The 26735-nt window shown below is 35.3% G+C and overlaps 1 protein-coding gene across 10 annotated transcripts in view; it reads left to right on the top strand.

Annotated features, from left to right (window-relative positions):
* Positions 1–26735, top strand: part of MAGI2 (membrane associated guanylate kinase, WW and PDZ domain containing 2) — a 1470566-nt gene that overhangs the window by 431966 nt on the left and 1011865 nt on the right. For all 10 annotated transcript variants that reach the window (XM_055283428.2, XM_055283421.2, XM_055283424.2 and 7 more), the window contains exon 2: positions 6158–6274. In XM_055283428.2, coding sequence (XP_055139403.1) covers positions 6158–6274 — 117 coding nt within the window. The remainder of the gene's footprint in view (positions 1–6157; positions 6275–26735) is intronic.

Consider the following 26735-nt stretch of genomic DNA (forward strand, 5'->3'; position numbering starts at 1 on the left):
CCATTGTTATGGACTGAGTGTTTGTCCAAAACTCATATATTGAAATCTTAACCCCCATGGTGATTACATTAGGAGGTGGGGCTATTTGAGAGGTAATTAAATTATGAGGGTGAGACCCTCATGAATGGGATTGGTACCCTTATAAAAAGAAACATTATTTTCCTCTTGGCCACGTGTGGATATAATGAGAAGATGGCCATTTGCAAGCCAGGAAGAGTGCCCTTACCAGGCACCGGATCTGTTGGTTTAATCTTGGGCTTTCTGACTGCAAAAAGGTGAGAAATAAAGATTAGTTGTTGAAGCCATCTAATCTATGGTATTGTTATAGCAGCTTTAAGTAACTAAGCCACCTTCCTTTTATAGATGAGAAAAAATGAGATCCAGAAATGATTTGTGCAAGACCATTTAATGAATAAGTGTGGGGGTTGTAACTGAAACTTGGTTTCCTGATTGATAACCTAGTGTTCTTTCTACTACAGCATTTGTAATTTATTTATTTAGCATACATTTCATCCCCTTGTATGTTAAAAAGACATTGCTTTAGATGTGGAAGAAGATATAAGAGGAGAGAAGATATAAAATGAATAGGAAACACTCTCTCCTGGGGAGCTTATAACATAATAGAAAATATAAAACAGGTCCACAAATTACTGTTTGGCCTGTTATAATGTGCAAAGTACTAAAGAGAAATGAGGAAGATGTGGGAGTTCAGAGCAGAGAGAAGACTTCTGGCTCAAAGATCATAGGAAGGCCAACTACAGAATAATTTTAAGCTGAAGGTTGGATAGAAATTCCATGGATAATAGCAAAGGGAAGGCATTCTTATCCATAAAGTTTTCTTAGTTGCAAACAACAAAGGGAAAGTTTGAGAAGCTGGCCAGAAAAATACAAGAACAGGATAATTCTGCATGTCCAAGAGGGATAAATTATGGGTAATTTCTTCAGAGTGTCACTTTCAAGATGAAGGCATTTGCATTCGCATTCTTTGGGCACTCTGCTTCTATAGCCATTTCCTGGAAGAAACATTTTGATTGACTAAGTAAGGGCAGAGTAGCTCAGCACAAAGACCCACTACATGTACTGAATGATATAGCTACTCAATAAGAAAAAAAGAAAAAGAAAGAAAGAAAGATGAAAAAAGAAAGAGAGGAAGAAAGAAAGAAAGAAAGAAAGAAAGAAAGAAAGAAAGAAAAGAAAAGAAAGTGCTTCTACCAAAAGAACGTGGTACAAGATAAAGAGCAAAGTTGAATTCAAAAAGTAAAGCACAAACTGAAATTAAATATTCACCAAAATTAAATATTCACCACAATTAATTAAAAATAAATACTGTGGAGTGTGATTGAAAAACAAACAAAAATAAATAAGATGATTAGAACATTAGAGTAGCTTGCTTTGACTGAAGCACAGGATAATTAGATGACATCAAAATGAGCCAAACCCTGGTGGTCATCCCCACCTTTCCCCTCTCTACCCCTACTATCCCAGTTAGTGAACTGCTTTCTCCAGTTTACACTGATAAAAGTTTATAAGGTACATGTTCATTCCAGAAGCAGTTGACTCAAGGGGAGGGGAAGGTTGAGCTGATGGTCATCTCTGAGTGAGGGATGACACTGCTTTACTAGATGGGACTACTAGCAACCAGACCCTTGGCACAAACATTATAGACCCCAGCATGTTTCTCCCTCAAATTTTGAAAGAGTGGCATTTGCTACAAGGCTGGAGCTAACAAATTGCCTTAAGGAATACACCAAGGAGATTATGTCCCTCCAATCCAAGCAGCATCTTCTTCCTTTGTTTCCTCAGCCTAGGTATTCAAGTAATAGAAATGAAAAAGCAGTCAATTTCTACTGAGGGCATTCCTGAAAACGATGGAAACCTTAGAAATGCAGGCCAGTTTTGAATGTTGGGACTTGGTATTTTCTCCTCAAATAGACCATAGGTGTTGCTCCCCAGTGCTTCCCTCACTCCCCACCCCACCGTTGTTCTAAACCCAGTACCATACTCTTTGTGTGAGCTTCACTTTCCTCATTTGCAATAGGAAGAGTTTGAACTGAGCTCTATTCTAAAGGTTTTTCTTAAGTTATATTTTGATGTTAAGCTCAAAAGCTTGATTGGGGTCATGCTGAGAAAAGACTTGACTGCTTTGTACTAAGAAGTTTGGTCTTCAGACTATAGAGGATGAAAATTAGGCACATGTTTTCTGGAATTGTAGGCTTCAAATCCTTTCCAGCTCTCTCATGTACTAAAAGTGTCACTTCAGAAGGCATTTAATACTTGTCTACAGTCTTATTTTTAAAAATACAGGAAATAAAAATTTTTTCACATAACTAAATAAGTCAATAGTTATTCAAATATAATAGCAAGTAAGAGCCACTGATTTTTTTGAAGGAAAAAGTACAAATGGCTAAAGCATGCAACGAGACATTAACGTTGCCAGTGCCCTGCTCAACAAAATGATTGATATGTGCATCCTATGAACTACCGAATCTAGGAATCATTAACAAATGATAGAGCAGAAACTCTGCAAACACTAAAAGTAAAATAAAATTTTATAACTGTGGAAAATAAGATAGCAAATTACTTATTTATTTTAACAATAGATAACGTTTCTTGTATACTTTTTGGAACTCTGTATTTTTTAGCTTGCTTTAAAAGGCTAACTTATAAACCTGAAATCAGATCATTTTGAGACTCAGACTCTATTTCTGAGGACATCATTGCCCAATGTCTGTTGTTAATTCCTCTCTAATTGAAATTTCTAATTAAGGATAAATATGCCTTTATACCTATGTATGTGTATATGTATACATTATGTATACATATATGTATCACACATACATATAACACACGTATATACACACATACTGTACATATACATACATGTGTTATACACATACCGTGCATATACACACGTGTATTATACACATTTATATATGTGTGTATATATGTGTATATATACATACGCAAAAATATATGTGTATATATAAGTATGTGTATAACATATATGTGTGTATATATATGTGTGTGTTTTAGGATCATGTACAGTTGTTCAACTATATTAGTTTTAAAAGAATACTCAACCAAAATCTTTTTTTAATGAGTGTTTACTTTTTCTCATATAGCAAGAAATCTTAAGATATGTAGTTATTGACATTGTTTTTAGCTGTTTAGTAAAGCCATTAGGGATGCAGGCTGTTTCTAATCTCTACTCCAGTATCCTGAGCATGGTGAATTTTTCCTTGTGCTTGTCACTTCACTTCATAGTCAGAATGTGGCTGTTACATCTCAGATATTATGTCCATTTCCTTCTGGGCTAGGTGTCAATGGCCAGAACATAGCTGCTAGAAGCCGCAAGGGCAGTTAGGAAAGTGGAGAATGATTGAATGACTTTCCAGACCACTGTGATCCATGTCCTGAGGCTCAGCAGGTTTCTGCCCAAAACTAAATCAGAGCTCTTTTAAAAGGAAAGAATAATGGAAAGAATATTGGGTAGGCAACTAGCAGAATTTGCTGTAAGAATACTGGATTAATAAAATTGCCTGACTTGAAAGATGCTTATGGGCGGGGCACGGTGGCTCACGCCTGTAATCCCAGCACTTTGGGAGGCCGAGGCGGCGGATCACGAGGTCAGGAGATCGAGACCATCCTGGCTAACATGGTGAAACCCCGTCTCTACTAAAAATACAAAAAAAAATTAGCCAGGCGTGGTGGCGGGCGCCTGTAGTCCCAGCTACTCGGGAGGCTGAGGCAGGAGAATGGCGTGAACCTGGGAGGCAGAGCTTGCAGTGAGCCGAGATCACGCAATTGCACTCCAGGCTGGGGACAGAGCGAGACTCCGTCTCAAAAAAAAAAAAAAAAAGAAAGATGCTTATGATAAATTGTAAACGATAATAAAGCATTTGGGAAATAGGAGGAAAGAGAAATCCTTCAGAAACAAAGGGGATTGTATGTGAAATTTTGTTATAATTTATGACGACTCATTTTAATTAGTGAAGGAAATTTTATATTGATTCTTAAAAGTTTCGACAGGTCCTTCTATGAAAAAAAGATACAGTCATTGAAATGAATAAATAGACATTTTTGTTGTTTTCTAAGGTAGATCACTTTCAAGAAATGTAATTCAGTATATCTGTACTAAAGAAAAAAAAGTTTAAACTGATAATATATTTTTAGGGATAACAATCATCCTGAACTACAAAATGTGAATTTATCCACATTACATTAGGTGAGTGGTTCTGGCTTACCTTAATAAGGAGACTACATCTGTTGTTCTATAGTTGACATTTTCTTAGGATGCCAGAAAGCATCTCATTACTTGGTATGTCCCACATATTAGATTGAAAGAAAAGGAGAAGGAAGAGGGGGTGCAGTTGCCAAAGGACCTCTAGCCTTAGAATCCGGCAGAAATGACAGCTGAGAACAGTCACAGGCATGATGCTTACTCAGTAGGTGTGATAAATTAGCAGGCGTAAGCAAGTATTGCTGACTGGAAAAAAAGAAGAAAAAGAGAATTTTAGGATTTCTAAACTATTAGCTACTTCAGTGTGGTGCCAGCAAGTCCAAGACACATGGAAACACAGGGCATTTGGAGATGTAAATAATAGGTAATTGTTGCAATTGTGTAATGGCAGTTTCAAATGACTTTTTTTATTTCTGTTTGTTCTGCTTCTTTGGCTGAGAAAATGGATTTGAATTTGGAAAATTATACGTTCAGCCATTCCGGATGTAATATTTATGTACACCCAACAAAAAATGTTTTCCTTTTATGTCATTTGATATCCACTATCATATTATATTGGGTGGAAAAATAGATTAAGAGACCATTTGCTCAAATATGAAAGAAACATCATCTGGAGGGTAAGAATTTTTACAGTTAATTCAGTTGAAAATGATATCTTGCAGTTAAAAATGGCATCTTATTGAGACTATACCTGCAGATTAGGAGGCAACTGAAATGATGGATTTTGAAAACTTTAGAAATGTTACAATATGTAAGTCTATTAGCTACAGTTTATGTCAAAGCTGTTTGTTTTGCACATGTGCACACCTACGTATGCTAGTTTGTGTGATCATGGTAGTGCAAATAGATTTATGAATTCTAATTCTGAGATTCAGAAGGATTTGAAGGAATATAATTTTATGATTATTGCAGATTTCCAGTTTCTTCTATCTTTAATTGTTTGTCTTGGCTCAATTGCCCTAGTATATTTGATTGAAATAATAAGAGTTTCAGGAATTCTTACTTATATTTTTACTGGTATTTTGATTTATAATTAATTCTTTCCAGTATGGAAATAGGAAAGGTTTTAAGATAAATCTTTATAAGTTAACAATTTATCTTTAAATATCAAATAAGTATTTGATAGATCTACATTATTGGTTTTTTAACTATATCCCAGTTTATTTTTTATTAGATTATAAGGTCAAACAGTCGCAAAATTGTTTGTATTGAAAAAAGGAAAAAAAACCCCTACATTCCTTCAAACCTTGTCTCTTGTTAAAAACATTTGTACATATACTACAAAATAAAGAAATTACTTTTATTTATTGCATAAAAGGAGTAAAATCATTCATATTTGTGTAGGTTTTTCTTCTTTAACTTTTTATACCATCCTACTTAACCAAATCTAGAGCAACTTTCAATAACTTAAAAATCTTTTCAGACTTTTAAGACATTATGCTAAGTAAAATAAGCCAGTCACAAAAGGGCAAATATTATATATTCTACTTATATGAGGTACCTAGAGTAGTCAAATTTATAGACAGAAAAGTGGTTTCCAGGATTTGGGGTAGGGTGGAATGGGAAGCAATGAATAAATGAGTAAATAGTCTTTTTAGCCATGCAGTGAGATGTACTATAATATTTCAGTATGATTCAAGAGTAACATATCTTTTACCATGATATAGGCTTCATTCTAAATGAAGGATAAATTTAGGAATACATGCAAAGCATTGAACATAGACTTGGCAGGCAATTATTGTCTCAGTAAATATTATCTCTGTTATCATTGTGGCAGTAAATGTTTGAGAAGATCAAAAGAACACTTTGAAATAATGCATCTTTTTAATGGGTTCCTGAGTATATTGATGACAGAATCAAATTACATGCTTAAAATATTTTCCAACATCCTTTACCAAGAAACTTTTTTTATTTTAGGAGGCATTGTTGATAAAGACCTTCGTCACTACCTCAACTTACGATTTCAAAAGGGTTCTGTGGACCATGAGCTTCAGCAAATCATTCGTGACAACCTCTACCTCCGCACGGTGCCATGTGAGTACAATGGGCAGTATTAATATTTTTAGGTTAAGAGATAAATGTTTAGCTATATATTCATTGATTAAAAGAAAGTGAAATTGCACTTATTTTTTATAGTGGGCTTTTAGAACAGAAAACCTATTTGAGATGTGGCAATTTTAAGTGCAAATGCTTATAACTGCAGCAGTATGGTTTATGATGAAGTTGTAGCCAGAAGAGACTTGTGATTTTCAAGCTATAAAATCTAACTTACATTTCTGAAGTTAGTATTGAGAAATATTGATTCTAGTCCAGACTGTTGGTGATTCCGAATGAATTATGATGGAGATAGAACTCCACGTTGGGAGACAGGAGAATGCAAATTTAATTTATTAGTTGAAACAGCTATTCTGTGAGTAGAATCTTCACAGTAACTCCCAACCTCGTCTCTTGTTTGCAACAGGAGAGTCTCACGAGTAAAAAGAAAAGTGCACATTGGAAAGTAAAGCTAAGTGTTCTGCAAGTCTTAGAAAGCAATGATGCCAGGCCGGGCGCGGTGGCTCAGCTTGTAATCCCAGCACTTTGGGAGGCCAAGGAGGGTGGATCACGAGGTCAGGAGATCCAGATCACGGTGAAACCCCGTCTCTACTAAAAATACAAAAAAAGATTAGCTGGGCGTGGTGGCGGGCGCCTGTAGTCCCAGCTACTCGGAGAGGCTGAGGCAGGACAATGGCGTTAACCCGGGAGGCGGAGCTTGCAGTGAGCCGAGATTGCGCCACTGCACTCCAGCCTGGGTGACAGAGCGAGACTCCGTCTCAAAAAAAAAAAAAAAAAAAAGAAAGCAATGATAGTTAGAAAGCATGTTGGGGTAAATTTCTTATATGTAACCTATAGATATCCATAAACAATCGTTTCTGATTATCCTTCCAAAGAGAGGAATTGGTAAAACGATACAATTTTTAGTGCCTGTTACAGCTCACCTGAAAATCCTCTATTAACTTTAAGACAAATCAAGGACTTTTAAACTCAGGTTCTAGATCTTAGATTGATATCAAAAATCCATTTTCTTCAAGGCAGATTCCATGCACTTCAGACACTTTCCACTCTCTAGAAATTCTGGGCTGTGGATGTTGTGCGAGTTTCTTTTCTTTTAGTTCCGTTCTAAATAAACTCAAAGCTATGGGTTCTGAAAGGATAACATTAAACAAAGAAAAAGTTGGCTGGTATAAGTGAAATAAATAAGCAAAACAAAAAAAAATTGTTATCTAGGGTTGAACCACCAGAGCTATGTAACTATAATTATCTGGAATAGATACTGGATAATTATACGAAAATAATGAAAACACACAGAGATGTCAAGATGGAAAGGTTATCACCCAGCCCTATTGACCTACCCACCTTTTAGGAGAGGTGGACTTTTGCCATTGTTCGCACTAAATATTCATCAAAACGACAATGCCAGGACACCATTATCAAATCTTCCTAAATGAGAATACTTGATGATTGGCATTTTGTCAGTCAAAATGATACTTCTGTCAGTGCGTGTTAGTTAAGTGAATAGGCTTTTGGACCCTTGTTTTAACTCTGGAAGTGGAGAAAAGTGCATTCTTAAACTTGTAAGTTTGACATTAGAGTGATGGACAGAGGAAGATGGATTAAAGTAAGTGACTGAACTATTTATAAGGTAACGGGTGGGCACATTTTCAAAGCTGTGATGTTGTCAGTGCAGCAGTGTGAATTTATCTTTTGTGACATGAAAGAAAGGAAATCTGAAATACTGAATGAAGAATCTAGGCTGTTTATTATGTTTAAAAGCTGAGAAAAATAGATAAGAAGCTGACATTCAGGAATACATGTAGTCCTTGCTAAGGTGATGACATAAATAAGAAAGTCTTAATTAAATATGAAGATAATAGGAGTAAATTTTGCATTAGTTAATTAACTTCTTAAATAAAGCATCTCCTTTTAGAATATCAAAGAAGACTGTGAAGGAAAAGTAAATATAAGAGTAAAATAGCTAGACTTATATGAGTAAACATAAAGAGCTTCAAGATGTAATTTCAGTACAAGGTCATAAATTTAATTAGAAATCCTTGGATAGCCCCTATAAAGGAGATGATTAGAAACTCAATTTGAATATCATGATGAAACAATTACTCTTTGAATTTTCAGCCATCTCTCCTAGTAGCCAATTCCAATAACATTATTGACCAATGATGTTTTTAACTTGGCAAAAAAGTGAACAAAAAATACAGAGATTCTAACTTATATTATAAAAATTGCTTTATACTGATTAATTGACCTGGATGATCCACCATCTTGACTCAGTGTATCTTTTTTTTTTTTTTTTTTTGAGATGGAGTTTTGCTCTTGTTACCCAAGCTGGAATGCAATGGTGCGATCTCGGCTCACTGCAACCTCTGCCTCCCAGGTTCAAGCAATTCTCCTGCCTCAGCCTCCTGAGTAGCTGGGATTACAGGCATGTGCCATCACACCTAGCTAATTTTCTATTTTTAGTAGAGACAGGGTTTATCCATGTTGGTCAGGCTGGTCTCGAGCTCCCGACCTCAGGTGATCCACCTGCCTTGGCCTCCAGAAGTGCTGGGATTACAGGTGTGAGCCACCATGCCCGGCCCAACTCGGTATACCTTTAAAAAATTTTTTTCTTCCTGTAACTTTTTTGAATTTCTAATTGATACATAATAATTTACATATTTATGGAGTACATATTTATTTTGTTACATGCATAGAATGTGTAATGATCAAGTCAAGGTATTTGAGGTATCCATCACTTTGAATATTTATCATTTCTGTGTTGGGAACAATTCTATTTATTTCATTTAACTTCTTTGAAATATACAATACATTGTTGCCAACTATAGTCAGTCTACTCTTCTGTCAAAAAATAGAACTTCTATCTTTTATCTAACTGTATATTTGTACTCATTAATCTACCTCTCTTCATTCCCCATTCCTCACTCTCCCAACCCTCTGTTATCTATCATTCTTCTATCTCCATGGAATCAACTTTTTTAACTCCAACATATGAGTAAGAACATGTTATTTTTGTCTTTCTGGTCCTGGCTTGTTTCATTTAACATAGTGATCTCCACTTCTGTCCATGTTGCTGCAAATCACAGGATTTTATTTTTTTTATGGTTGAAGAGTATTACATTGTCTATACATATACCACATTTTATGTATCCATTTGTCCCCTGATGGACACTTCAGTTGAGTCCTTGTCTTTGCTGTTGTAAATAGTGCTGCAATCAACATGTGAGTACAGGAATCTCTTTGATATGCTGATCTCCTATATTTATTCCTTTGGAACAATATCCAGTAGTGGGATTACTGAACCATATGGTAATTCTATTTCAGTTTTTTGAGAACTCTTCATATGTTTTCCCTAGTGGCTGCACTAATTTACATTCCTACCAACAGTGTGTAAGAGTGCCCTTTTCCCTGCATCCTCACCAGCATTTGTTATTTTTGCTCTTTTTAATAATAGACATTCTAACTGGAGTAAGATGATATCTCATTGTGGTTTTGATTTGCACTTCTTTGGGGATTAGGGATGTTGAACATTTTTTCATATACCTTTTGGCCATTTGTATGTCTTCTTTTGAGAAATGTCTGTTCATGTCATTTGCCCACTTTTTAATGGGATTATTTGATTTCTTAGTTGGGTTGTTTGTTCACTCAGTATATCCTTTTATGAAGTTTTCAAATACGTTCAGAAAGGATGCAGTAGAAGTGTGTCCATGGTGTGAAAAATCCTGCCATTGTTAGAAACTTAAATAAGTATCCAGCATATCTGTTGGTATTGAGTATGGAATCACATTTGTTACACATTTTCCTGGGTCAAAAAAATTCTCATTGGTTTTCATGAACCCAGCAGCATAGAAGGAAAATGGACTACTGAAGACAATATCATTGTTCTTATACATGCATGCATTAATGATACATTCACTTCTTGTTTAATCTAGCATTGGCATCAGGAATAGGTCCTTGATAACTCCATTGAAACAAAATTGTAGTGACATAACTATATGAGGGTAAATAAATTTTTTTCACAAAACAAGACCTAACAGTAATTCTGCTTACAACCACTACATTACTCTACCACCAACTACATCTGGAAGGAAAGGAGGCACATCTTGGAACTGGAATTTATTGGTGCCTAGTAAGAGAGAGTTCTAGAGCTAGGGCTCCAAAGACCTCTCCCCCACCACCTGACACACACACACATATACATATACTCAGTCAGTCTGGTTGTGGACAAGTTGGTTCTTGCACTCTCCTTGGTAGGAAGTCTGTTTCCAGCTGCTGGCTGATTTCTGAGATAAGCAGGGGAGGAAGGTGGTTAGTCTAGGTCTCCACTGACCCTTAAATACAAATAATACAAAAAGCTCATCAATCTGTTCCATGCCCCATAAACAAGGCCTGACTGTATTTAGCCTTGTATTTTGTCTCCCTAGAACCTTATCTCAGAGCCCACCTAATTCTAAAAAAAAAAAAAAAAAAGCAAACAACACACACACACACTTTTCAACAAAAGCCACATCTCTTAGAACAGAAGGAGATGGTCACAGAAATAGAATTGTTGGGCATATATTGAGTTCTATAACGAAACTACTATATATTGAGTTCTGTAACAAAACTTACATCTTAAGAAGACAATTGTGCAGTTTCTCAATGGAAATGTTTGGAGATTTTTTTTTCTCATCGAAGCCTGTAAATGTTGAGTTTATTTTACAGTTTTGGGGGAATTTTCACTTTCTAATTTTATCTCTCAGATATACTTTTCATAATTATTTCACTATCCTACTATCCTACTATTCTTTGGTGGCCGACTGATAATAAACTTATTTTATAACTACTAAAAAAGAAGAATTTTGGGGCACATAGTGAGTGAGAGCATGAGTATGCATGCATGTGTATGCTCATGTATGTGCAAATACACAGGCTGAGATTGATTCTTCATTATTTCCACAGTAAGTTCCTAAGGAAAAGATCCTTAGGAACTTGAGCCCAGAAGTTTGAGACCAGCCTGGGAAACCCCATCTCTACAAGACCCCTTAACAAAACACTATCTCTACAAAAAAAAATAAAAATAAAAATTGACCGGGCATGGTGGCATGCACCTGTAGTAGTCCCAGCTACTTGTGAGGATCACATGAGCTCGGGAACTCGAGGCTGCAATGAACCATGATTGCACCACTGCATGTCAGCCTGGGTGACAGAGTGAGACTCTGTCTCAAAAACAAAAAACAAAAAACAAAAAAAAAAAGAAGAAGAAGAAGAAATAAGCCTGTGAATGAATCTTTCTACTATTATATTTCAGGCTATATAAGATTTTTAGATTTTTATGTAATTGAACTTCAGGAGAAGGGAGAAAATGACAATCACACAAAACTGTTGTCATCTAGAATGTGATAAAGACTAACCATGAAAAACATATATAGATAAAAATCTTGAAAGAGTTTAGAACATCCATCATATGGGATTTCAATTACCCTGGTAGTATACAAAAGGCAATTCCAGAAGCAATAAGTTAGCAGCATTTATTTAGAGATGATTAGACAGGATTGTTTCATCACAGCATGTTAAATGTGCAAAGTTAAGGCAGCATGCATTGTCTCTTGGGTAATATGGATTCAAAAGTATATGAGAGAAATTAATGGAATTAATATGGAAGAATATTGGATTAATTTGCAAATGTTAAAAGAGCAAAGATGGAGTTTATTTTGGTTTTAATATGCTACTGAGCATAATGATTGCATATATTTGGCTCTTGAGTCTACTCAACCACAATTAAACTGACATGCTTCTTAAATATGAGAAAAAAATAATCACGGCTGTTTACTGGTAAAGTTCTAGTCCTTTCTAGCTTTGGTGTTTATTAGAGACACAAATTAATTTTTGAAGCAAGTATAAGAACAGATATAAATTTTAGATACTAATTTCCATTATAACAAAGAATGTGGAGAAGGACTTTGATGACCAATTTTAAAAGTTTCAAAATGAAAAGGAAGGTGGTTAAAATTAAACTTCTCTCCCAAGACTGTTCTTTGTCATTTGGTGAGATAGTTTTATTGGGAAATATTTAAAATTTGTTTGAAGCCAGAACTAATACCAGTGTATACCAACTAAAAGACAAAAATCAACAAAACTAAACTCTACTTCCATTTTATAAAAAGTGAATAAAGTGGCCGGGCACAGTGGCTCACACCTGTAATCCCAGCACTTTGGGAGGCCGAGGCAGGAGGATCACGAGGTCAAGAGATCGAGACCATCCTGGTCAACATGGAGAAACCCCATTTCTACTAAAAATACAAAAATTAGATGAGCATGGTGTTGTGCACCTGCAGTCCCAGCTACTTGGGAGGCTGAGGCAGGAGAATTGCTTGAACCTGGAGGCGGAGGTTGCAGTGAGCTGAGATCATGCTACTATACTCCAGCCTGGAAACAGAGCAAGATTCCATCTCAAAAAAAAGTGAATAAGGTTAAAATAGATTTAGGATATGAAAGAAATTAGTTTTGTGGAAGACCTGATTGAATTACACTGAGTTACATTGAGTTACACTGATTGTAACTCACAATAGTGTTTCTACATATTTAAGCCCTTTAAGTTAGTAAAACTAAGACACACTAAAAAGAAGCATTATCAAGGGTAAAACTGTAAAGTTTCTAATATATATTTAACATTTTTGATATTTATGCCAAATTTGTTTCACAGAAAAGCAGGCTCTTAAAAAATTATGAGAAACTGTCTCCTATTAAGAATAGCAGTTACTAACACACCAAAAGTTATAGCTATGCAAGGAGTCAGCATCCCCTTTTGATAATTATATAATCCCTAGAAGACTATGATCACAGAGGACTATCAGAGTGAGGCTCATTGGCCACATATCTAATAAAATGTCTGAAATTAGAGCAGAGCTTTCTAGTATACTTTGTGGGAAAAATAATTTTATTTCTCAAGCAAAAATTAGTACTATAAAGGTTGTAAAAATATGTGTTAACATCTAACAAGGCAATGTGTTTTTGTGGGTATGAATGAATCTAATTACTTGTGATTTTATTTATGAAGGTACATACATTTATTTCTAAACATGTAAGAAGGGAGAGTGACATCAACCTGTGGATTAGATCACCAAAAAAGCAATCATCTTATTCCAATGGAAATAAATTCCCTGAGTTAAAAATGATCAAAAATGATATGTATTCAGAGTATCTTTAAGTAATATAGCTTTGTGTTCTGGGATGTTAAGTTGAACTGTAGCTCCACATGCAGACAGAGGAGTAGAAGCAATATATCCAACTGAATTTTAAACAAACTACAACTTTAAACCCACATATTGCAACAGCTGTATATTGTACATCTGTTTCTACATTAATCTTACTGCCTCAAATAAGAATCATCAATTTGGAAATTCTTTTTTGGAATTACTTTTAGAGTGTACAGCATATTCTTTTGTGATTATTTCAGAATGAAGCTGCCAGATTTTTGTTCTTTGAAAATTTGAAAATGAATTTGATATTTATAGACTAATTATATTTGGTGCTGTTAAGAATAAGGGTTATTAGAGAATAAATATGGTTATTAGCAGTGTTAACCAAAAAGAAAGGAAGTCTATAAACAAATGAAACTTAATTTCTTGGGAGATGTATAAACTGGCCTGGGAGGCCAGACCAAGGGAAAACTTCAAAAACTTCTAAACAGTAGCATATACTTGAAAGTATTCTACTTGTTGACTCATCTCGATGTATGCCCTTGGCATAGTTATTAAATGTGTTATTACTTTACAGAAAGCTATATTAGATTTACCTTCTTTCCTTTCTTACTGAAAATATTAAGATCTAGTTTCATGTCATATATGTGAAAGTATTATAGATTTATTTCTTCTTTCGATTGAACAAAATGAATGTGTCTTTCCCAGTCACAGAGTAACATTCATTGGTTTGGTTGACAGAGTACTCTACAGGAGATAAACGGCTTCAAAATGTTACTTAAGATGGAAAATCAAGGAACATTAAAAGTGATTGTATTGATTTATCCATTTGACACCACAGGACACTAGTTTGAGAATAAAGGAACATATTTGGCACCAAAAAAAACAAAAGGAATAAAAGGAATAAACACCAACAGTATACGATCTTACTGATCTTCCCAACCACATAAAATTCCCTTTGCCCTGACTTGATTGGCTTTTCTGCTGCTGTGACTCAATCTTTCCTTTGTTTTTCCCTCTTAGTTTGTATTTCTCTTTCCTTTTATTCATAGGAGGGAGGCTCTCCATAGGAAATTGGTTTGTGGGCTATTGATCATAAACGCAGGTGAAATATACACCCTTGGACTTCAGTGGTCCTAGAAGCTGCCCAAGGAATAAATAGGGAGAGATTTCTGAGGCTATATTGTGTCTCTGGAAAAACCAGTCATCAGTCTTGATGGAAAATAGCCCACCTTCCAGGGAACTCAGAATCTGCTCCCTGCAGGCTTCAAAATCATAGCCTTGCTGGACGTAAGAAGGTCAACACATCTTATTGTACACCACTGCACATTTTGAATAGAAAAAAATAGGATTCCATCAGATTCAGACCTACCCAAGTTTCCAGAGTCTTAGCTATTAGATGATTACATTGCTGAAGGAAAGGAATAGGCAGACGGCAATGGATAACAGTGTTCTCATGGGACTTTTAAGACTGTAGTTTATATTAGGGTGATCAATTTCTGATTTAAATGCACCTAGCCAAAAAGGCAATGACAAAGGAATACTAATTAAAGTTACTGCTATTCTAATGTCCAGATCACTTGTCCAAGTTATTTACACATTGCAGTATAGCATTGCTAGAGTATGGTAAGAAGCAACTACCCTTGGCTTTATCTATTTGTAACATGGAACTATGAAAAGAGCACTCATCCAAGAATTGGAAGGCTTTGGTTCTAGACCAGGTTCTGCCACTAACTCATTTTAGGGCCTTGGCAAAGGTATTAAACTTTAGGACTCAGGGGAGGGAGGGGGGAGTAAAATGAACTCTAATGGCTCTTTCTGCTCTAAAATCCTGTGGTTTTCTGATTCTGCTGGCTTTTCTGTATTTTATCATTATTCAACTCATCAAATTGGCTTAAATTATTCTGAGTCTGGAATGTCCTTGATATTGAGCAGGTGTAAACAGCTTATGGAAACTGAAGATATATCAAATACAGCAGACACTTTAGGGAAAAAAAAAACATAAAGAGCTGGGTTTAAATTAAGTGCAGTTCTGGATAAAACCAGCCATGCATGTACTTTCAGATTTTTCTATGAATGTCAAGTTAAGAATGCCATCATAACTCTGATGTCCCTTGAAATCTGCCTTCACTATTCATGAAACTCTGAAATATGGTCCAGTGTTAGTAAATGGATGGGAAAATAAACATAATGAGAAATACAAAGCTTTTAAAATTGCTCTCCTCCTTTAGAAGATGGAGTGAGTTGAGATGTGACATAAAGACTTCTGAGGCATGAGGTGTATTGTTATAAAAATGTTATTGTAATCTTTATGAAAAGATATTTAACATTGAATATAGTGTCTTCTAATGTTGAATTTTAATAATTGTCACTTACACAAGTGAATGACTCTGGTTGGAGGCCCAAATAGGTATAGCTAAAGGGAGGCTAAATCAATGCTTAGTGTAATCAAGGACTTTAGAGCACAGATGAAAAATTTAGGAAAGTCAACGGATTTTTCACACAGAGTAATTAAAAGGTAAGACTGATATGTGATCAACAGTCAATTCAGTTTTAAAAAATACACACGGATCCCGCCTTTTTTTTTTTTTTTTTTTTTTTTTTTTTAGAGATGGAGTCTCGCTCTGTCGCCCAGGCTGGAGTGCAATGGCACCATCTCGGCTCACCGCAATCTCCACCTCCCCGGTTTAAGCGATTCTTCTGCCTCAGCCTCCCAAGTAGTTAGGATTACAGGCGACCACCACCATGCCCAGCTAATTTTTGTATTTTTAGTAGACGGGGTTTTCTCCATGTTGGTCAGGCTGGTCTTGAACTCCTAACCTCAAGTGATCCACCTGCCTAGGCCTCCCAAAGTGCTGGGATTACAGGCATGAGCCACCATGCCTGGCTGGATCCCACTTTTATTACACAAATCAGAAGTTTGGAATTGGATCAATTCTCAGGTAGTTTCCCAGTTTCTCTTCTAAGCTGTTATCTTTCCTACTTAAAGGCAGGAAAGTTGCTTTTTATGCATGCAAAATCAACAAATATCTGCACAATATCTCCATTCTAATAAAGACAATAGTTTCACTTGCTGCTCAACACAACCCACTTGTATGCATCAATAATAACTTTTTAACTTGTCCTCCAAAGACAAGACTGATGTGAGCTAATGTCAACCTATGTATATTTGTCCTTTCCCATTTTGAGTAGGAATTCTGATTCATCTTGTCAATTTTTAAACTCATCTTTAGTTGTTACAACCTTTTTAAGCAGAATATGACTCAAGCACTACATTTCAATTTACAGGCCTTGCTCTGAGTTACTTTTTGAACAGCTTTACACCACGCCTAGCTAGACTTTTAATTTTGCTTCTCTAAACAATAATTTTCTTTGGAAAACAAACTCTGTGGAGAGTTCCTCCCATTGCTTCAGTTTACCATACTTATTTCCAGAGGACTAGTACCTGCAGAATTGGCAACTACAGGGAATGGAAAGTTTTAAAAGTCGATCCTAGAAGATGTAGAACATACTTTCCTTTTTGTAGTTTTATTTTTCTTTATTAACTTTTATTTTAAGTTCAGGGATACAAGTGCAGTTTTGTTACATAAGTAAACTTGTATCATGGGGGTTTGTTGTACAGTTTATTTCATTCACCTAGGTATTAAGCCCAGTATCCATTAGTTATTTTTCCTGATCCTCTCCGTCCTCCCACCCTCCACCCGTAGAAAGGCCCCAGTGTCAGGTTTTCTCTTCTATGTGTCCCTAAGTTCTCACCATTTAGTTCCCACTTATAAGTGAGAACATGTGGTATTTGGTTTTTTGTTCCTGTGTGAGCTTGCTATTTTCTTCTAAACATCAAGGTATATCTCAGAACACTTTAGTGACAAAAGGTTTGGGAATCTGGCTTGATAGCTCAACAGTTTAGACCACAAAGTTAACATTAGGTGACATACATCTTACAACACATATTACCTCAACTCTTCTTATCTTTTTCGTTTGTTGACACTGATGAAAAAAACTACAGGTCAGTAAGAGATATGCATATTTATAGGAAACCTGAGACTTTATATCCTGAATTCAATTCATCTTATTGTTCCCAGAGGGAGAATGGTTGGTGGGTCTCCAGGCAGGGCCATTCCTAAGTATAAAACTCCCTGAACATCAACTAAAGCAAGTATGTAAATAGCAGCCACCATTTTCTGAGCATTTCCTATGTGCAAGAAATATTCTTCAGATATTATCTCATTGAATTCTCATAGTGTTCCCATAAGGTTAGTGTTATTTCCCATCTTGGAAGACGTGGGAAATTGAGGCTCTGAGGTCTTTTAACCAGACTGATACCAGGCAGTAAGTTAGCAGAGAAAGAGGGAGTCTATCCCAGGTGGATCAGGCTTCCAGTTCACACTACATGAAAGCAGCTCTGTAACAGAAGCTCTGGAAAGTCAGAACCATAAGCATGCTTCTGAAGAGTTTCAGAGATGCTCCTGTGGTTAAAAAAAAAAAAAAAAGAAACAAAAAGCAATGAAGTCTACCAGCAACAGACATTGAATCAAAATTAAATAGATTAGACTATTACAGTCTATTTCCAGTAATAGAAGATATACATTTTTTGTGAAGAAGATATGAACGTATCCTCAATTGACCCACAATTGAAAAAACATATGGATAATTATCAGGGAAGTCTTTGAGTGAAGGTCGCTTGACTGACTAGCTTCAAGTCAGTTATTTTCATCTTAACATGGGCCTCTTGATTGGCCATTAATCAATCAGGTTCCAAATTATCTTTTCTTTAGCACATAATTGCTAGAAATATTGTAATATAAAATATCTAATGGGAGAAAAAGAAATTTTTAATTGATAATTATATTATTTCAGTAATTAGAGCTATTACCTTGATATAGGAAGAAAGATTAAATATACAAAGGAATCTACATTATCTAAAGCAAGCTTACCCAACCCACAGCCCATAGGCCATTTGCAATCCAACACAGCTTTGATGCAGCCCAACACAAACTTGTAAACTCTCTTAAGACATTATGAGATTTTTTTGTGATTTTTTTTCTCATCAGCTTTTGTTAGTGTTAGTATATTTTAAGTGTGGCCCAAGACAATTCTTCCAATGTAGCCCAGGGAAGCCAAAAGATTCGACATCCCTGCAAACCTCTTATTTTATTTGTTTAACTTTCTGAATTCTTCTTGCACAAACATTTTGATGTCAGCTCTACTAGACTTTCGACCTGCATTTCATAATCTGAATTCTAATCTAAATCTAAAATTCTAACCATATAAAATTTTATAAATAGGTATTTATAAGAGTTCCCAGTTCTTCATCCTTCCATTTCATAAAAACATTTGTTTTACAAATCAGGGTAGGGGTGACGGGGATAGAGTGGAAAGAAGAAAGTGAACCAGCATTTAACAAACATCTACGTGCAAGTATTATCACGTCATTGCATTTTTCAGTCCTCTGAGAAATGTGTTGTGGTTCCCGTTTTCCAGACCAGGAAACTTAGGCCTTTAGGAAACTTAGGCTTGGAGAGGTTATACAAACCCTTCCCCAAACCCACATAGCTAGTAAGTGGATGAGGAGAATTCAAACCTATGTCTATCTGATGCCTATATCCATTTGTGTGATGTATTATGTTACCTCCTTAGTCACTATAGGGCTGGTTTCTCTGACAGTTCTTTGAGCAAACCTTAGGAGGCTCCAGAATATAGAAGACTACATGAATGTGTATCTATATTTACTATCTAATGTTTCCACAAAAGCAGGAAAAAAATCATGAAAATGGTAGTGGGTTAAGTAAGACCTCTAAATTGCACACTTATTTCCATAACTGCTCTTCAGAAGCACCACTGAGGTCATTCTCCCAAAGCCTCCAAAAAGACCAAGGTTAGTAGCTGGTATTTAACAACAGCATGTCTCCTCTCATTCTCATCTGGAGGTAATCAAAACAGAGACAGCAGTGCTGTTCACTTCAGAATTCCTGTCATTATAATAGAACAAATAGCCCTTCTTTTGATGAAGAAAATCACCACTCTCCCATCTCAGCATAGCTGGCTCTGTACTGACTCAGCTGTCACTTGAGACTCAGTGTAATGACAGCTTCTCAGATCTCCAAGACTCCTACTGGTTCTCTTTGGGCACAATTATATGGTGACACAAGTTGACAAAACTTACAATCTGGATCCCTTCACTAGGCACATATGGAATTGAGATATACACATGTGACCTTCCAGCTTCCTCCCTGGTTCCTGGGAAAATGCCCCAATTCTGGCTCAGGGGATTCAGGTTAATATGCAGAGTGATATCTGGGATGACTGAGCAAATTAAACCATTAGAGAGCCATTCATTGAGCGTGCAGCCAAGCTTAACTTCTGCCAAGCTCTTATTCTTTTTTATTGCTTTCAATGTCAAAGATTATTTTGTCTTTCTATTTCACGAAGCAAAACAGTATAAGTAATGTGTTATTCGGGGTTCATCCCAGGAAATAAAACCATGCAAGGTGTTTTAATAAGGACAAGGTTTAGGGGAATAGTTGTGTAGGAAGTTGCTGAAAGAACAACAGAAGAAGGCTGCAGACTAGATCCCCAGGAATAATAAACAATACAGAACTGCCCCACCAGCATAACTGCTGCCTCTGAGGATGGCAACTAAGATCTAGATGCCACAAAGACAGAACTGAGAAATTGCTACTGTGGCTGGAATTGCCACAACTTCCTGTGACACCTAAGAAGCCAAGAAATGAACACTAGAGCCCTCCCGCAAAAACATTGTCTGTAAGTCCTTTGGTTTTGAAAGGAAATTTACCTTTAAACATGTTTCTTTTTATAGATAACCCAGTAGACATATAGTACTAGCACCTTAAAATTATTTATTAAAAGACTGCTCTAAGTTTTAAATGCCTTGTTTTGATTTATGTTGTCAAAAACTAACAACATAAATAATTGTTATCAGATTTTAATTAAAAGATTGACAGTGTATTTATTAATTAATGTTTTTGCTTTTCTACTTATACTCTGGCTCCTAATGATACATACATATTATGCTAACTGGTTATAAGCTACTAAGAAATGTATTTTTTCTTTAGAAAACTGGGATATTATGCATTATCAGTGTATTCTGTAATTGTTCTGTTCTGCTTATAGTATGAGACACTTTAAGTACGTGTAAGGGTCTTTGTTCATTTTTATTCACTTTATTATTTAAAAGTATGAATGTGACACTAACAAAATTTAGTTCATAATTATATTTCTCACATGAAAAAGCAATTGACAAAAATTGCTTTCAGAACATAATTTAAATTTGGAGCAAGAAAAGGAATCTTAATTAAAAATGAGAAGTTGAATATATTATTTGAAGCACTACAGAAAATTAATTATAGTTTGAAAAAAGTAAAATGCTTTCATCACTAAGGCACATCTGTGACCAGAGGTCAACACTGGGTAGCTTTTTGTAGGTTCCAACATTATTTCTTTGCCTCAAAGCTCATTAAGGAATCATGATATGAGTCTTTAGGTAGAATAAAATACATTAAAAATGTACATACAAATGAAATATAACTACAAGCAAGTTGGAAAACTTGTATTTAAGCCTATATGTTGACGTAACATTAGCTTGGAAAAAAGACACCTGGTTTTCTGATACAAAAATAAAAAATTTACTTTAGGTATCCAAATAGGCCAGATGTTATTCTCTTTATGAATATAGCTATCTTTATAAAAACTTATCTTCCACATTCATTGGTTATAAAAAATGTGGTTGTTAATGCAAAAAAAATGTGGTCAGTTAGCAATGCACTTAATAACCCATTAAATTTAAAGAGATTAAACATTTATAAACTTTAATATATTGTAACTTATTTTAATTCAGTTTAATGAACATGAGAGCTATTATGTACATATGAGTGGCTGGGTGCTAGAAATACAGAGTGATTAAGACATACGTCCTATTCTCTATGGATGTATCTTCATTGCAAGTTCAAATCCAAGTAAGGCATATATTATTATTCTCATTTCACAGATAGGTAAACAGAATACATACAACTAACTAATGTAAAATAACTACTCTGTATCAGTTAAGGTCTATAGCCAGCCTCAAGACTTTGAGAAATGCTTAATTGTTACAAAACCTGAATTATTTCATCTTTGTTTAATAATAATGACCAGATTCGTGGCTTTGATGAAGATATAGACTAATAAGGACTCAATACTTAAAGATTTAATTGAAAAATACAAATATAGTTCTTGGAACTTTGCTCACCCCTGCTCTTGCATATTCATGCTCCAGATTTCTTATGATTAAGAGAAGAGTAGGAAAGAAAGAAAGGAGGAAAAATATTGTGGCAATCCCTGAAATATCAAAGGTTTTCTTGGGTTGCCCTGTAGTGGAAAACTTAGTCGCAATTTGCTAGTTAGCAGTACACATTTTTAACCCTATAAAAGGTTTGAAGTCCCCAGCATCTTTGAGCAAAACTTTTAGCCTGAGAAAAATGGATCCATAGCTTTCTCAGTGGAAATCCGTTAGTAAATAGAGCCTAAGATAATTAGGGACAGTTGGATTGATACATCCTTAACTGTGTTCCCAAAAAGCCTACCTATGTCAAGCACATGGCCTATTAGTTCATGAGTGTTCTCATTATTAAAAAAAAAAAAGAACAATGAAGCTTTGCAAGTTAAGTACGTATCCCAGGATTATATAACTTATTGGCAGAGCCAGAGTTGAAATGCAGTTTTATCTTGATTATAAGACATATATATCTGAATATAAGATAGATATATATGTTATAATGTATATTTAAGCATATATTTTAGTATATATGTTTATATATGTCTCTATGTGTAAATATAGATATAGACAACTATATCTTTATGTCTATATAAAATATGATGTGTATATGTAGGGGTGTGTGTGTGTGTATGTGTGTGTCTATTAGTTCATTCTCACCCTGCTATAAAAATACCAAAACCGAATAACTTATAAAAGAAAGGTTTAATTGACTCATAGTTCCACATGGCCGGGGAGGCCACAAGAAACTTACAATCATGGTGGAAGGCAAAGGAGAAGCAGGCACCTTCTTTACAAGGTGGCAGGAGAGAGAGAGAGAACAAACAAAAAGGAAGTACCACACTTTTAAACCATCAGATCTCATGAGAGCTCCTTCACTATCACAAGAACAACATGGGGGAAACTGCCCCCATGATCTAATCACCCCCCACCAAATCCCTCCCTGGACACTTGGGGATTACAATTCCAGTTGAGATTTGGGTGGGGACACAAAGCCAAACCATATCTCTGTGTGTGTGTGTGTGTGTGTGTGTGTCTGTGTGTACATATAAAGTCTCTTATTTCAGTAAAATAATAGGACATACATAACACCTGTGCAGGTGGATATTTACAGATGGAAAACTTACGTTTAGTTCAAGGTTACATATAGGTGGTAAATGATAGAAAATAGATTTTTAATGCAGCTTGGGTCTATCTTCAAATATATGCTTTTATTTATATGTTTATCTCATATCAATGTATCTTTCTATTATTATTTTATCTATCACAAAATAAATGTTTAAAGCCCCAAATTATTTTTTTCAAAATAGTGAGCACTGTAAAAGACAGATTATTATAAGCTGGAGTAAGTGGCAGAAAAACCTCCAGGGAAAAGGCAAGCCTTTTAAGTTGCTTTAGAAACCAGGTGGAGTTGAATAGATGGCAGCAGCTAGAAGGACATTCTGATTGAGAAGACCTTTTGAGCAAATCCTTACACTTGTAATGAGCGTAAGAGGAATAGAGGTGGAATTTCTATGTTTCAGGGAATTGGGTGGTAAGACAGGATAAGTAGAGGATGTAAAGATTACAGAGGGTCTTAAACTTGATTAGAAAGATTTGAACTATATTCTTCTTACTATTTTTTTTTTTTTCAGTAAAGCCCAACTAGACCAAGAATGGTCATGTAACATAACACACTAAACTACTGGATTTAAATCACAACTGTACTGTTTTCTAATGAGGTGGCCTTGGTAAAACTAGTATCCTCTCTGTGACTCAGTTTCATCATTTGTAAAATGGGAATAAAATAGCATCTATCTCACAGAAACACTGGGAGTATTAAATGAATTAATATGCTCAGAGCAATGCCTTGCAGAAAGTAAATATTCAATAAATTTGGTTATCACAAGTCCTTATGTAGGATGGTAAGTAAACAAACATGTATTTTAGGAAGATTAATCTAAGTTCACTTAGTGAACTAAGCTAGAAGCTACCTTCTGGAATTCTACCCAATTTGGTCATCCTTAAGAGTTCAGTGAACATTTTTTCAGTAGATGGATGGAATAAATATTTATATAAAATAAATAATAGAGTGCAGAGTAGAGCAAGAAAGGCAACAGCAGCTGAGTTGTTCTGTGGCAGTTATTTGGATCAGCGCAACCTGAGCTAAGGATAGTGAGTAGGCTGAAGACGGTGGTATGCAACAAGGCCTCATGTTGAGACTCAACCAATTACTCCCCTACTTCTTCACCCTGTGTATATATTTAAAGGCAGAAAGAAACAATTTGGCATGTAGGCAAAACAGCTTGGAATTATATAGGTATGAACTCTTGGACATAGGTGGAGGAGCACTGGCTGCTAAGAATACCAGAAAGAGTAGAAAAGATGCATTCAGAATCAACTGTGTGTTGAGAGTTGTATTCTCAATCTAGAATCCTGAGAACAATCTCAAATTCACAGCCTGTAACATCTTTGAAAATCATGCCTCTAGAGTTTTCTTTTCCTCCTTGCCCCATTGCGCTATCATGTCTTCCATCAACCCTGTAGAATAAAATGTTTCAAAAACCTCGTTCAGCAGCAGCCAAGTAAATCGAGCTCTTCCCTTGAGAATCTTGTACTTTTCCTACTGGTGTATAAGACATCACAGATAATTACAATCCAAAATATTTCTGTAATAAAAATATGGGGGGTGGTTAATCCTTGACTAGCATAATGAAATTTATCTCACAGCCAATTCTTTGGGGTAATGGTACTTTTTATTTACAGGAGAGATGAGAGTAGCAGCAGGACAGCTACTATTAAACAATGTAATTAGCATTGATGTAATTAATCTAGACGTTTAGCCAATGAAATAAAATGTCTTTGGCTTATTTTTCCACTAGTACAGTTTCCATTCGGATGTCCATGCATACTTATTCTGGACATAGTTGCAAACAAAAATACACGAAGCACCTCTGCATATACATTACTACAGAGTTATACAACTATTTATTTTCTGTTATTTATTTCACATCTTGAAAGTGGGTTGTTGATTCACCTTGATTCAGATCAACTACTCTATGTCATCATCTGTCTATCTTGGCCTTTTATCTTATTTTTCCTCCTAGCGCTAACGTATCCTTCCCCATATCTTGGTTTTAATGAAATACCTTGCCGTAGACTCAAAAATAGTCATCCTTAAAAGAATAAAAATTCTGCGTCTTCCACTGAGGGGTGATTACATGGTGGTCAGTTCATTATAATCATGGGGCTATAGAGGTTCATGGTGAATAAAGAGTGCTTTCAGCACCACCATGTAAAATATCACCAAGTTGTAACATTTTGCTTAAGTTTATTGATTCTCTTTCAATAGCTAGCTTACAGAAGATCAATTATATGCTAGAGAAGTGCAAAATAATACAGGGCTTTAATTAATGGGTTTAATTGCAAAATAGAGAGTGAGCATGTTTTCAGATATTTTCTGCTTTTGTTTAAAATGAACCTTCCATGTTGAAATAGCTGCTTTTTCCTAGATTTTGGTGGATTTAGTGACTATATTTTTTTGTGTTGTGCTAATGGTAAAAATTTAGCTCACCTGAAATAAAAACAATCCAGATTTAATCAAACCAACTTATGGTTTGGGTTGGGTTTAATTTCTTGAAAATAATCAAATCTCAATTATGATAGACCTCAATGTAGACCTCAACATATATCATGTGTTTCTCTCTAATTTGCGGCTTTGTTTGTAGTTGGGCTGGGGCCATGTGAGTAGTTCTGGACATGGATGTAAACAAGGCCACTAGGGAGTTGGTGAACTTCCTCCATCTCTCATCCCCTTCTATAGGAAACTTAACAGTCACATGTCCAGTACCCACCAAAATATGGAGGCTGTCCTGGCCCAGGTTGAATTTACAAGCCAGATTATAGCTTTGCAATGTTAGCATTATATTAATATTTGGATGCTCATTTGTTATATCACTGCATAGAACAGCATTATTTTAACTAATACGAACCAAAGTGTCCTTCATATAAAAGCGAATCTATAAATATATAACTATAAAACCTCTTGCTCAGTTCTTGAAAATAAGTAAGATATATAATTATAAATCTTTTTTTCTTTGCTGTGTGTGTGCCTGTGTGTGCATGTGTGTATTAAAACATAAAATATTTAATATAGAGAATATGTTAACTGCATTGTTCATCAGTGCAAACAAAACACATCAACTTGACATGCTGGTTATTTCTTTTATTAAAAATAATAAATGAAACTGTTTTTAATAAAATTCATATTGCTATTCATTTTTCTATAGTAGAGAAGATTTTCAAACACGATTAATGGGAAAACAGAAGATGAAATAAATATTCCATAGTTTTCTGTGAATTTTTTATTGTCTCTTTTGCACCTTGAACTTGATCGCTTTCATCACTTAGATAAATCTGTGACTTGAAATGTTGGTTCATTGTGGATGAAACAAAAGTACCACAGTGTTTTTTATCTTGTATTGATAAACCTTCAAAGTAGGATAATTATTTTTCAATTAGGCTCCATACAGGAACAAGAAAGCATTAGTTATCAACATGTACAGAACATAATCAGCATTAAGTTGTCATATTTTGGCTGCATTAATGTTGTTAAATTAACATAATAGTCATTATAAGCAGATGCTCTTTCCTGAAAGATTTTTGCAATTAACGTTGTATTCATTTGCACACCTATATCTGTACTTTTTTCCAACTCATTAATGAGTCTCACTTTCCATTGCCTAAAGTCGTGAAGCAGTGTAAAGTTATAAAATAAAATTTCACCTCCTTGCCTTGTTTAGAAGAAATACCACATTATTCATCCACCACACCAATTGTATTGACCTTCCATATGAAAATTAATGCCCTCCAAGTTTCCACTCTGAGAATTTTCTTTGGGTTTCATAGAAAGTTCTCTCAATTTGGGGGCTGCTGCTTATTCTTGCTCTGAACATGTTTTTATAACCCCCATCTTGGAAGGGCTGACCCTGCTGTCCATCGTCTCTCTTTCCCT

Source organism: Symphalangus syndactylus, chromosome 6 (assembly GCF_028878055.3).
Source record: "Symphalangus syndactylus isolate Jambi chromosome 6, NHGRI_mSymSyn1-v2.1_pri, whole genome shotgun sequence".
Lineage (NCBI taxonomy): Eukaryota > Metazoa > Chordata > Mammalia > Primates > Hylobatidae > Symphalangus > Symphalangus syndactylus.